At 31.9% G+C, this 14,738-nt stretch overlaps 1 protein-coding gene across 2 annotated transcripts; it reads left to right on the top strand.

Annotated features, from left to right (window-relative positions):
- Window positions 1-3,225: 3,225 nt before the first annotated feature.
- LOC119662101 lies at window positions 3,226-13,226 on the top strand. 2 transcript variants are annotated; one of them, XM_038071653.1, is made up of 5 exons: window positions 3,226-3,314; window positions 11,524-11,893; window positions 11,957-12,610; window positions 12,669-12,713; window positions 12,800-13,226. In XM_038071653.1, the coding sequence occupies exons 2-5, from the start codon at window positions 11,560-11,562 to the stop codon at window positions 13,078-13,080; spliced, it is 1,314 nt and encodes a 437-aa protein (XP_037927581.1). In that variant the 5' UTR covers window positions 3,226-3,314; window positions 11,524-11,559; the 3' UTR covers window positions 13,081-13,226. The 2 variants fall into 2 exon arrangements, with proteins under 2 accessions (XP_037927581.1, XP_037927580.1); XM_038071652.1 differs by having other exon boundaries at window positions 11,442-11,893.
- Window positions 13,227-14,738: the final 1,512 nt, after the last annotated feature.

Genomic DNA, 14,738 nt, shown 5'->3' with positions numbered 1-14,738 from the left:
CCAAAACAAAAAAAATTTATTAACTTTGTCCTTTCATTCATTTTGTCAAAATTTTAAGATTCAGTAAAGTGTTCTCTCCATCCTTCTAATACTTGATGTCTTTTGGTAAGCACCACTCCATTCTTACGAATGTTAAAATTTTAGGCTGATATTCGTTGCTAACCCTTCTTAATTGACTATAAAATGTCTTTGTATTACTTTTAACCCTTTCTTCATCTATTTGTCTAATCTTTTCTTTCTAAAATTCCCTTATCCTCATTCTTCCCTTTCATTCAGCAAAGATCAGCCCTGATTCCCTTGTTTATCATATTTATTCTTGCTGTGTTTTTTGTAACAATTAGATTTCGGGATGTGTCATCGAACCACTCTGCATTTCTGGTTCGTTTTTCTCCGATGACTTCTTTTGCTGAATCAAGTATTGTGCTTTCAAATGCGTACAATTTTTTTTCTACTGAATTTGCTGTGTGGCCTCTGTCTTGTGTTTTGGTATCTTTCTAAGTTATTAGCATTTTTAAGCTTGATAGTGTTCCACTTGCATGTCTTCTTGATATTATATGCAGATAATATTAGGTGTAGTAAAAAGGAATCCATTATATTTCCAATATATGGCTTTAGTTATCTGTATCCTGCGTTGTATAAATCCGATGGGGCAACGCTAGATGGCATTAGAAAGAGAAGATTTTATATTAAAAAACTTTTGACAGTTTGGTAATTGATTGACTCAGTTTTGTGTGAGTACACGTCAAAGAAGGACGCTAGCAAAGATAAAATTCGCACTATTACACAGTTTTTCATTGATAATGGTGAAAACACAAGTCAGAAGCCAGGCGGCTGAAAATGTGAATAGTGTTTATGTTCCTGATACTGTGACAGCCAAACATGCGCAATTTTAGTTTCGTCGATTTGGTTACCATAATTTCAAAATTTCGATGTCAAAAATGCACCACGCACTGAAAGTCAATAAAATGTCAACAAAATCATAGAAATTGTCGAGTTTGACCGTCAAATAAGTAACCATCTCTATTTCGATCGCCTAAGAGATAAAAATTGCACAAAAAATCATTCCAGTTTTGAAATCGTTTCAATAAGGTTGGATACGAAAAGATGCTCGACGTTTTTTTCGAGTTATTGCAAAAAAATCTCATGAACTAAACTTCTATCTGCGAATCGCCGATGAATCGGAACAAAATCGACCCATTTCTGTAAGGGTTGGTGAGTGATCAAGCGAAAACGGTTGTGGTTGAATCGTGATGAGTCGGCCGAAACAGTTGCCAAGCCAGGATTGATGGCCAGGACGGTGTGTTTGTTGCTGTGTGTTTAGTGGAATTGGTAGGAAATCATCTACTATGAGCTGCTTGCTATACCGTCAACAATTAGTCCCGTACTATCTGAAGGAAGAAAATTGGTCCACAAAAATAAAAAAACATATGTTGGGAAAGTTTGGGTCACGAGCTAGAGAGAAAATTTGTTTTTCTCTGTATTTCTTTTAAATGCAAATCCAAATTTTTTGAATATGCAGTCAAACTTCTATAACTCGAAGTTCAATTTTGCAAAGAAAAGGTTCGACTTATGGAGACTTCGAGTTAGAGAATTTTTTATTTTTGAAAGAAACTAAAATTATATTTTACGATAATTATTTATTTGCTATCAAATAAAGCAAAGAAGTTATAATGAAGTAAAATATTCAAAAATTAGGGTTTGGGACTTTAATTTTTTTCTTAATTTCAGTAAAAATAGTTTCCAATTTATTCCAAGTCTTATAGTGATCATCAGTTGTAGTATCATTCGTTTGCAAATATAAATTCAGAATTTTGAATGAGTCTTCTACAACATACTTGGAAGGTTGATGAACACTTACATCCACCGAACACTCATCATCACTGTCCGTTGCGCTTAGAATTGGATCCAGTAATTTACAGCTATAGTGCTCAACAATATCATCGTCTGGTGGAAAGCTTGATGTACAAATTTCATTTTCAACCTCAATATAATCATTAAGAGTAGCATTGGAAGTTATTTTATTTACTTTAAACCACGCTCCCAGCGACTGGCATTTGCACAAAGAAGCAAAAAATTAAACATTTGGTTTGGAAAAAGGGACTTTCCCTAACAGCAAAATACTTTATACTGAAAATAAAAATTTGATTTATAGAATGCACTTTCCCATATTCCTATCGGCACGGAATAAAGTTTTTGGTTCGAGTTATAGAAAATTCGAGTTATAGAAATTCGAGTTATGGAAGTTTGAATATATTTATAATTTGAAAATTTCGAATATCACTCTTAAGTGTGTTAGCTATTATTTTCCGTTTTTCTAAATTGTATTAAATTGAAAAATATATTTTCATCTGAAGGTTTATCATGTATTTATTTTTCACCATTTTCACAAAACGACCTCCAAATATAAAAACAAAGAAGTTTTGTATATGTGAACAAATCACACTTTTTATCTGTCAAATTATATAAAACAGCTGTTAGTTTAATATGGCGTTTACACTGGTCGAAAATGAATGATTTGTATTTGGAACATATTTGGAATGCATTCGAACGTCGTTGGGACGCATTCATACAGAATGTAATGAAATGGATAGCATTCGCGTTTGAAATTTTGTATGCAAGAATGAGCCATTCGCTTCTCATTTTCGATTGTTTATCAAAATGAGTCATTGTCGGCCAGTGTAAATGCCGTATAAGAGTAATCTTATTGGAATCTAAATATCTAAAGTGAAAAATATCTAAAGTGTTATAAATTAATATCATATATATTATTGTTATATAGATTTACCAATCGAAAATGACAATTATACTAAAAACAAATCTCGATTAAAAAATTTACCCTATATTAACCGATCGAAAATGCCATATGATAATGCCATATATTGGAACATTTTAAAGTGTTTTTAGAAGGAAAATATTTATAGTGAAATCATCCTATAGCAAATATATTTACCGGAAAGCTCAATACCTGATGTACTGTCATCATTTCGTGACAATCAGACTTTTACACTAAAAAAAAATTTTTTTATATCAAAAATGCTTTAAGTTTTTTTCGGAGTCATATTGTACCGAACAATGTCTAGCAGTTCTCGTAAAATGTAAACATTTATATTGAAATTATTATTTTAACAATTTTTATATTTGAAAAAACATGTAATCCGTTTTTGACTAAATATCAACTTAGTTGTCATTTCAATAATTTTAACTTTTGTTCTTATGTACAATAAAAATTGTTAATTTTACTCAATAAATTGTTGTCGTAATATGTTACGTTAATTCACAAAACTAAATCAAGAATAAGGAATAACACACTGGCCGTATGTATAAATTTTTTATTTTGTTGATAATAAAAGAATTCAAAACAGATTTAATTTATATTATAATAGATTAGAAATATCTTCTTCTTTTTTGCCACTATAGTCCAGTGTGGTCCATGGCCTCCTTTTCTAAAGAAGGTTAAGTAGCGGGTGTATTTTTCCGTTGCGAGGCTACTGTCCTTGCGATCAACCCCCAACCTGGAGGATCATATCACCTTATTTATTTAATCTTGGGATAAAATTGGTGTTTGGTAGAAACTCTCTTTCCTCTCTCCTAGTTGTTTTCAGGTTATATGCGAGAATAGCATCCACAATGTGTAGGTGAGGTGCGCTGTTGAGGAGGCAACGTTGTGTATTCACATCACTCCCCCATTGAGGCACAAACTTTTGCCCCTTGTATCGCATCTTACTATTAAACAAATTAATTTGAAATTTTAACATAACTTATCCATTATTTAATGTACATGGTTGAATAGGAAGAGAAGCTTCATTTATTAATTTAAAATCATAAAAATCACATTTGCCTAAAAATTTGTACGATTGAAATTTATTGGAAGAAATCGTATTAATTTCTTGATCTATCACATAGAAGTTATTAGTCGATTCATAAACTATTGTTAATATATAATATTCTTCTGTACGTAGTTTTTTTTTTTCATTTATTATACCCTTGTAAGATTAACTATTGACTTCATACACTTCCTGAGCATCCGTCTTAGATGACTTATTCATTTCTCTAATCCGTGGAGGTAATATAATCGCATATAGTAAGTTCAAAAAATGAAAGTGCTTGCAGTCTAGAAAAATATATGTTATGTTGAAATATATCAATAACATAATATTACTCCATACTCATCACTTGCCGCTTTCATTTTTTGCAAAATATTGCTGATTTAGTTTATCTGTTATAGAAGACGGAAAAAATAATTTAGTTACTTTTTGCACTAAGTCCTCTATTTTTTCATACATCATTTCTTTGCTAGGATAGAGGGTTTAAAACTGAATATCAATTAATTCGTGACTATTACAACCGCCGTATCTGGGCCATTGATTAAGAAACTGCTCTATTGATTGATGGGGTCAATCTGAAATAAAAATATGAGTCATATGCATCAGATTGTACCAAATTATAAAAATAAAATACATTATGGCACAGTGAAAGTTCAGGTCTAAACTTTATTTTTTATCAACCAATAGTTGTTCGTCATTAAACATTTTACGGAGATAGATATAGCACCAGACAGCACCAGTCGGTATATAGCACCAGACGATAGCTCCCATTTTGGAAATATTAACATTTCAGGAGTTACTTCCAAAAACAAGTATTCATTCGAATATGTGTTATTCAGGTTTATATTCATATTCATTCATATCAATATTTTTTTTTATTTTTGTAGAATATTACCTATACAAGCTTTATATATACATATAAACTTTATATGCATACGTTATCATAACGATTACTAAATCACTTTTCATTTTTTAGTTATCACATCAATTTCAAGTACCCAGTACAGTACTATTTTAATTAGCGCTTTACATATTATTTTTAATTTCAAAAATTATTTGTTTTAACATCAACCAAAACAAAAAAAATTTATTAACTTTGTCCTTTCATTCATTTTGTCAAAATTTTAAGATTCAGTAAAGTGTTCTCTCCATCCTTCTAATACTTGATGTCTTTTGGTAAGCACCACTCCATTCTTACGAATGTTAAAATTTTAGGCTGATATTCGTTGCTAACCCTTCTTAATTGACTATAAAATGTCTTTGTATTACTTTTAACCCTTTCTTCATCTATTTGTCTAATCTTTTCTTTCTAAAATTCCCTTATCCTCATTCTTCCCTTTCATTCAGCAAAGATCAGCCCTGATTCCCTTGTTTATCATATTTATTCTTGCTGTGTTTTTTGTAACAATTAGATTTCGGGATGTGTCATCGAACCACTCTGCATTTCTGGTTCGTTTTTCTCCGATGACTTCTTTTGCTGAATCAAGTATTGTGCTTTCAAATGCGTACAATTTTTTTTCTACTGAATTTGCTGTGTGGCCTCTGTCTTGTGTTTTGGTATCTTTCTAAGTTATTAGCATTTTTAAGCTTGATAGTGTTCCACTTGCATGTCTTCTTGATATTATATGCAGATAATATTAGGTGTAGTAAAAAGGAATCCATTATATTTCCAATATATGGCTTTAGTTATCTGTATCCTGCGTTGTATAAATCCGATGGGGCAACGCTAGATGGCATTAGAAAGAGAAGATTTTATATTAAAAAACTTTTGACAGTTTGGTAATTGATTGACTCAGTTTTGTGTGAGTACACGTCAAAGAAGGACGCTAGCAAAGATAAAATTCGCACTATTACACAGTTTTTCATTGATAATGGTGAAAACACAAGTCAGAAGCCAGGCGGCTGAAAATGTGAATAGTGTTTATGTTCCTGATACTGTGACAGCCAAACATGCGCAATTTTAGTTTCGTCGATTTGGTTACCATAATTTCAAAATTTCGATGTCAAAAATGCACCACGCACTGAAAGTCAATAAAATGTCAACAAAATCATAGAAATTGTCGAGTTTGACCGTCAAATAAGTAACCATCTCTATTTCGATCGCCTAAGAGATAAAAATTGCACAAAAAATCATTCCAGTTTTGAAATCGTTTCAATAAGGTTGGATACGAAAAGATGCTCGACGTTTTTTTCGAGTTATTGCAAAAAAATCTCATGAACTAAACTTCTATCTGCGAATCGCCGATGAATCGGAACAAAATCGACCCATTTCTGTAAGGGTTGGTGAGTGATCAAGCGAAAACGGTTGTGGTTGAATCGTGATGAGTCGGCCGAAACAGTTGCCAAGCCAGGATTGATGGCCAGGACGGTGTGTTTGTTGCTGTGTGTTTAGTGGAATTGGTAGGAAATCATCTACTATGAGCTGCTTGCTATACCGTCAACAATTAGTCCCGTACTATCTGAAGGAAGAAAACGCCCAAAAAATCTGTTCCAAAACCAATCCACACATATCAATAATGTTAACCAGCTCCGAGAGCTTGGTTGTTATGCATTCACCTTATAATTCAGATCTGATACCAAATGATTTATTCCTATTCCTGGCGAACGATGGACGATTTTTCTGGTGAAAAAATCGCTTCAAGAGAGGTTTGTAAAAATCGACTGTCTCATTATTTTTTTTCAATAAATACGTGGACTTCTATGAGAGAGGCATAATAAAATTACCTTCAAAATGGCAACTAGTTATCGAATAAAACCAAGCATATTTTACCTAATTCGGATCATTCTAACTGTGGTATATAAGCCTTCAATTTCATGTAAATATAATGGATTTATTTTTACTATATCTAATACGTAGAAATTGTTACATTTATAGAAACGTTTATGGCGAAATGTTTAAGAATAGGTTGTAGAAGTAGTCCTGCAGAACAAAGCCCGCTAATCATATGCTGTGATATATAAATCATATATATATATTTTTAAGATTTATTAAATAATTGTTAATCTATAAATTTATAAGGACTTATTGAATAACACAGCCATAAGTTAAAAAAAATAACTACAAATAAACTAGGTTCAAACTATATACTAAATCGTTATTAATTAACTACTCGCACAGGTCTTATTACTTTTCAAACTTATTAGAGTCATCGTTTTTTCATTGTTACTGCATTTAATTTTATTTCCGGAATGCGAAATCACACTTTTTTATTTTATATTTTTCACCTTTTTATTTCACTAATTTTTATGCTATTTTATCACTCTTAATCCCTAATCCCTCTAGAGCAAATGCCATACAAAATGGCACATGACTTAACCACGCAAACACAGAAAGCATGAAATCTTATGTGCAAACAACAATTATGACTCTAACAATAAAAACGACAACAATAAGAGTTAAAAGAAAAATATAATAATTTAAGGAAGCGTACATTTAACTGTAACATTGTGCAACCGGACTGGTTCAAGACTCAACCACTTCGAGTGCAGCGCTACTGGACTAATCCCCCTGAAAGTGTCATAAACTTGCCAACGTAATTCATGTTTTCAAGCTGCATTTTGACTTTCACGAGTTGTTATATGTAACCAGTGCTTATGTAAATACATATAATTTCGTATATACATACATATATATATATATATATATATATACATTTATGCAATGCAATGGTGGTACATTTTAGGAGAATAGTTTGAATCGTTAGAGCGATTAAAGAAGTATCTGAAAGTTATTGCATGTTGCACACATGCAAAAAGAAATTATTTATTCAATCAAGTATAGTCATAATTGCTTATATTTATATAAATATAGTTAGGTTTTTCATTTTAAAAGAGTATATATTCCATTCTTGGTTCCGTTCTCGGTTCGATTAAATTTACGGCACTTTCAATATAATTGTTGGAATATTCCAACTGTCACCAATATTGCATTCATAGTGATCCATTGTCTATGCCGAACGTACAGAAACATTTTTGCCTTAGCTCTATAGATATATATAAAATCCATTTTTAGTTCGAAATTTACAATCATACTATAGATTGTTAACAATGGAGTTATCGATTTAAATTGGGATATATCTACTATATATCTGCTTAATAGTTCAAAGCTGTGGTAATTTCCACTTGGTCTTTTTAGTTTTAGCCTAAGATAACTTAAAGTATTTAATACTATAATAGTTGTTCTGACTGTACATAAACGCAGTTACTGAAAAGAATTTAAATTTAGAAACCATTGAATTAACCATAGAAGTAGGGAACATACCCAAATATTCATCAACGCATTTAAAATAGTCTCATATAACCTCTTTACGTTAAACAATTCTCTTAGGTCGTCTGATAGGACATCGCATGATGAGATATAATCATAACGCTGTTATCTTTGCTTTCAAAAATCACAGAATATCTAAACACTTCCTCTATGTAAAAATACATAATAGTAGATTAACTAGATCTAGGAAACACACTGGTTCTTCCACATAACGTATGCAACAAAAGTAAATCATTTAAGGTGTTCACTGTGTTTATCGTATGGATTGGTCGAGAAGTTTTGGGTTGGCATAATAGACCATCTTTAGCACGATTTTTTGTATTTTTTATGAAATAATATTAAGAAATAATATTTTAGAAAAATAAAATAAAAAAATTATAATAATATATCAACAAATATTATATATATTATTATGTTGAGGCTAGTTGAGCGCGTGAGCATTTTTACTCTCTATTAACTGCTAGGTTTCTTCAAAACCCCTCCTGCGCCTTGACTAGAATATTGTGTATCACTTCATCAGACTAAGCATTAATTGACCTTAGATTTGCATACCTCACCGAGGAGCCTGTAACCATTCTGAGATTTGATAACGTGGTGTTAGTAAGTCTGTCAGATTTCGTAAATAATTTCAGGGCTCTATCCTTTATGTATTTTTTGATGGGATCAATCTTGAGGTCCCTGAGGATGTCATTCGTCCTAATGTATCAAGGAACTTAGAAAAGTCTTCTCAGAGCCTGGCTTTGTGCAATTTCTAACTGGTAAATAGTAGTGTTTGAAGCTTTTGCTAAATGCTACACAACCATATAGAAGACACGGACGAATTATTTGGTTATATATCAGTTTCCTGTTTTCAGCATTGAGGTTTTCATTTCTAAATAGCGGTTGGAGGTAATGAAGAATTTTGGCACAGCTAATTCTTTTCAGTTGAACATGTTTAAGCCATGTGAATCGTTTGTTCAACGTGATGCCGAGATATTTAACGCTATCCTTCCATTCTATCACCATATCACCCACTCTCACTCTCGACGTATTCTGTCTCCACTTACTTACTTACTTCTGTCTTTATCGACATAAAGTTATGAGATTTTGTCGTAGATCCAACTTATTTTATTGATCAAAAAAAAAATGTGTTTTCCTTCGTTGATTTTAGAAAACTGTTTATTATGTATATGTATGTATTCAATCACTTCTCCGTAATATCAATTGGATATTTGATTCTTGCGCCTTTTTTTATTATCCAATTGTGTTCACTAATTTAAGTTGTCATCCAATGCCCAGTGTAAGGTACACACATCCCGAAGTTTGCCATGCATAATCTCTTCTCAGTTCTATTTGTTGTATAATTCTTTTTGATGAGTTTCTTAACTAAAAACATATTTTGACCACGTAACGCGGTTTAAGTGTCACGTAGTTTTCCTTTCCCTTCCGTTTTTCTTAAGACTTTTCATATTAAGAACTTTTCCACTATTTAATTATATTTTCCATTGTATTTTCTGTAATACTTTAATCATTTCGGTTTATTTTTTAATTAAAACAAACTTTATTTTTAATTTAATTTTTTATTTCCTTTGGACACTTGTAAACTAGTATATTTCTTGCGGGATCAAATATGTTACACCACTTGACGTTTAAATAAAGAATTTATATTTTTAAACTATGGGGACGTAATTGGGGACAAATGATGGGAAGAGCTTGTAATATTTTTTTATAATTTGAGTTCTCTTCAAACAGACTTTTTGCAGGAGTAACGAAAAAAAATGTATTTAAAAAGTCAAAAAGAGAAGTTAAAAAAGTTAAAACCCATTTTAAATATACATTAAGTACAATAATCACAAATACATATGAGAACATATCCAATTTATTTTGTTTTTTTTTTGTTTTAAGAATAAAATTTTACTTCATTATTTTGCACACCACATGTTGCAGTTCACACATTACTACACATAGGGAATATCAGTCCTTTATGAAGCTAATACTTACCGAGGATTTGAATCAGAATACGTATGACACTAATCCTACACAGTACATGCAACAACACTTAGTATGAGCACTCCTAACCTTTATCGTGAATATAATGTATTGTATGAAAATTGATGGAACTACTAAAGAAAATCTTAAATATATAGAATATCGAGTTATATCGTATGTTTTTTAAACAGCATGCGAACTATCGATATCGATAACTTTAATTTGACAGCATTGAATGTCAAAAACTGTGTTGAAATTTCTGTTCAGTAAGGTTTTGCAATTCATCATGAATCGCTTAACGCTAGAACAATTCAAAGAAATTTATTTGAAAAAAAAAAACAAATCTGTTCATAGAGCTCATTTCCGGTTAAATGGCTACGTCAGTAAACAAAATTGTCGTATATGAAGCGAAGACAATCCTTAAGTCGTTAACGAATCACCATTACATCCATTAAAATTGAATCTTTGGTGTGGCCTACAGGCTGGCGGCATCTTTCAAAATGAGGAAGGAGCTGCCGTTATGGTAAATGGCAGCACCGAGCGCTATTAAGCCATGCTGACTGAATTTTTGTCAGTAATTTTCAAAAATTAATCAGTTAAACATCGACGACATTTTGTTTCAATAAGACCAAGGCAAGACACGCTTGACAATAAATTTATTTGGAAGTCAATTTGATTTGTTGCCAGATTGTTATTTCCAGAAGTGGTTCTGTTATCTCGACCCCTCGTTCGTGCGAATTAACGCCTCTCGACCACTTTTTATGGTACTATGTTAAGTCATTGGTTTATGCTGACAATCCAGTAACTCTTAAAACATTGAAAGCCAATTTAGTGATATTAATGCTAATATTGAAGCCATATGGCCACATTTATTGCAAAAAATAGTCAAAAATTGGGTTGATCGAGAGGTCCATGTAACTCGTAAAGGTTATCATTTAATGAAATTGATATAACTGGGAAATCTAGGGGCGAAGTCAAGCAGTTAGCTCATAACCGTACGAGATGGAGATGTTTTGTTGAGGCTTTATGCTACAAAAGAAGAATTAAGCTTATATTAGATTCCCAAATAAAGATTTACATACAAGTAAAAATTGGCAATAAGTAATGTCTCTAGAAACAGAATAGTACTGAAATTCTAAAACTAAAATGAGGTGTCTGGGATCGTTCGTTTGGAGTAGGCACTACGACTAACAGATCTCTTGTACTGCAATACTATTAGGCTAGAAAACTTTAACTTTATGTATTATAACAAAGCAACACAGTTTTAACAAATTTTTAAAAGTCAAATTCTAAATAAATAGTCAAATTTCAAATATTAAAATTTTATATAGTCAGTTTATTTATAGTCAATCTTTTCAACAAACAAATTTATTTTTCAACAGATTTTCTTTCGGTTGTTGACAAAATTACTGCCAAATTATTTTTGATAAAAGATATAAGAATAATACTTTGTTTCTGCACTAGACACACTTTAGATGACATTTTTTCCAAATTGTAAAAATGTTTTGTATGAAATGTGGTTGCGAACTTCTTCAGGGCTGTGATTATTGTGGCAAATTTTTTCCATGTTTCCTACAAGTCGATGAACAAAAGCCCGAAATAAATGCCTATAACGTGAAACCGGCTCCAACCATGATAATTGATATGAATAATGATCAAAAAGCTGCCGTGTCGAAAGAGTCCTCCGAGTCAATGTCTACAACATCAAGCGTTAAAACATCAGATCTGATTCGAGCTTTACAAACTCATGAAGTCCATGAGCCATTTAAATCTGATCAAGGAATAAAGGTAGAGAACCATGAAACTCTGTTTGTAGATACTAGGGATGAACAAAGTAAGTATCAAAACCGGTTAAGAAAGTCAAATCTTTGAATTAATCAGCATAATTAATTTTTAGAGCTATCAGAAGGAGCAACACCAAAGGCACGTAATATTCATGGTTTCAATTCAAAGTTATTTGACAACATAGACACTACCGGATTTCCTCGTACCGTATTTGCGTCAGCCCCACAATTGAATAAACCAAAGGATCTTAACAGCTCATCAAAACAATTGGAAGTGAATTCGAATCAAGCAAGTTTGACTAATCCTCATGCTACATTTGTGAAACCCGGGCTAGTCAAAGCAATTCGAGATGAAATAGAGAATGGGACTGTTCACAAATCCAAAACGGTGGCTTGTGGTGTCGACATATATAATTCAGAGAAAAATCACTCCATTTGCTTGACGAAGTCAATACAAACACAGATTTATGAGAATGAGAAAGCAGTTTCCCTCCATTTAAGTGCTTTGAATACATGCAGTTGTGGGCATTTATTGAATTGCAACCAGAATGTCTATAAAGTGTTGGAAAGCACATGTACAACAACAACAGTTCATCTGGATAAAAATGTTGAAAATATCAATACGGTGAAGCGTGAGAAAAAAATGCCAGCATCATTGTATGAGGAGTTGACCGCAGCTGTTAAATTACGTAGGACTAGACAGATCAATAAAATTTCACCATCCGAATGCGCCTTCTTATTATCCAATTCAAAGACTTCATGCTCAGGTAAGCTAATCTTAGTCGTAATGTATATAAAATTATTATTCTTACACATTTTCATTAGCTGATGGCGAAACTAAAATGTTGATAGGTCAAGGACCTGTAACTGGTAAATTAATATCATATATTAAATATTGTAATCATATCGTTCCTGCATACGTTTTCATTTAGCTAATAATACTTTTTTTCTGTTAGATGTAGAGGAGTTACCAACAACTACCACAGCACATTTAGAAGTAACAGAGCATAAGATAGCTAATATTGGCTGTATTGCTTCTGAAGGAGCTAACGTTAGCCGCATTCTAGAGTCCTCATTCAAAACAGATGGATTTAGCACTATTCCTCCATCTGCGGTTCAAAATAAATCAGTGTCCACACAAACAGACTTCAGCCTAGTTGAAGTTTACTACTTAATGATTCTATCGCATATTTCAGAAGTAACTACTGCTCTGGTCTTGGCGCACAGTGGACAATAATTATTGCCTGGATAGTGAGCATCTCTCCCCAACCATTTTGTGAAAACTTTTATAATAACTTAAACTAAAATTGAAACAAAATCATTATTATGTGTCCAAATTAAAGATGTGCAATGATGAACGAAATAAATATTACAATGCATTTGGAAACATATTTATGAAATTTATGTTTTGGATTGCATTTATTTGTGATATAAGTAAAAATGGAATTGTTTGCTTTTTAGTATTTTGTTATAATAATGAAGCCATGGTAATACATACTATGGAATTCAGGTTTTTGGAGTAAAAGTTTAAATATGTTTCTGGAATCCCAGCTTCTCCATCTCTGTCCTTTATGACAATGCCAAGATCACTCGCATTGACGAGTACCTTTTGCCACTCGCCCGTAGGTACCTCACCCGGCTTCATGACCTTCCCCTTGACGTTTCTATTTCTATTACCCTCCCTGAGGAACTTGCTCTAGCCCTGCGCTTTAAACCAACCCAATACCTGTACCACTACTTCGATGAGGGGGACCGTAACCTACACTCCATCCATCCCTCTATATAACTGTGGCTTTCGTGACCCCAGTCATACAATTTACCGCTAACCTCACCCCCTCTCACCAACTCTAACCCTGCCCCCTTCTCTACAACCCAGTGTCCCTAATGAACGCCCTTGCTTTCTGGCTTAGATAAATCTAGCTCGCTATGTACTAAGTCTATTTTTTTTCTCTCTCCCCTGATTACTCGAATTAAGTTTTCACAATGCTGTGGAAATCTTCTCCATTCATTCCTAGGAGGTGGCTTAGTGGTTTCAAATCTCACACGGTGGCTTTCGATGCTTCCATCTACAGTCAAATACAAACAAAGAAAACTTTTGTGATACTTCAACCTATTAGACATACATTCTTTGTGCTAAGAAGGACGTGACTTATGATTTCAAACTTTAAACGAATATATTATATACATTCTATTCAGTTTTCCTTTTTATTGTACAACATAAGTGTTCTATACTTTAATCGATGTATAAGTATACTAGCATAATATTGCATTATTATGAAGAAAATAATTCCATTCAACTGAGAATATATTAATTATGGTGTATATTATCTGTTTGACCACTGATGATGGGTATTTGGTAATACTCGAAATAGCTCTATGGTCAGCCAAAAATTCAATTAATTAAAATAATATAAAAAATAAAATTTTTGTTGTTGTAGTTCACTACTGTTCGAAAAACCTCTTCATGTTTGATTTAATAAAACTTAATTTTATTAAAGTTTCTACTATAGTTTCTAATTTGATAAATTTTAATTCCGATTTGTTAATTGGTAATCAATATTTTTTGTTTACATTTAGTTTTTTCTTAATTAATTTCCTAATTTTTAATATATATTTTTCTAAATTTTTTATAAGTATATCGTATTTATATTCTGTTCCGACAGATGGCTGAAGCCATATCGTACATTTCTTATGAAATTGTATTCCTAAATTTAAAACATGTCTTGTGTGTATTTTTTTTAATGAAGATTAATGAAGAATATAGATCTTATTCTATGTCATCCTTAAACAATAAATAAGTAGAATGTAATGAATTTAGTAGTTTTATTTTTTTTTTGTTGAAAATATAATAACACTAAACACTAAAATTAGTTGTCATTTTTCGCTATAAGTAAG

This window comes from Teleopsis dalmanni, chromosome X, assembly GCF_002237135.1.
Source record: "Teleopsis dalmanni isolate 2A chromosome X, ASM223713v2, whole genome shotgun sequence".
Classification (NCBI taxonomy): domain Eukaryota; kingdom Metazoa; phylum Arthropoda; class Insecta; order Diptera; family Diopsidae; genus Teleopsis; species Teleopsis dalmanni.
Note: the sequence above shows the minus strand (reverse complement) of the source record. Positions and strands in the feature narration are given on the sequence as shown.

Bases quoted from the DNA above. Each gene is read 5' to 3' on its own strand.
- LOC119662101 (XM_038071653.1), top strand. From the start codon at position 11,560: ATGTTTTGTATGAAATGTGGTTGCGAACTTCTTCAGGGCTGTGATTAT. The intron at 12,611-12,668 runs GTAAGCTAATCT...CATTTTCATTAG, and splicing joins TTCAAAGACTTCATGCTCAG to CTGATGGCGAAACTAAAATG. The intron at 12,714-12,799 runs GTAAATTAATAT...TTTTTCTGTTAG, and splicing joins AGGTCAAGGACCTGTAACTG to ATGTAGAGGAGTTACCAACA.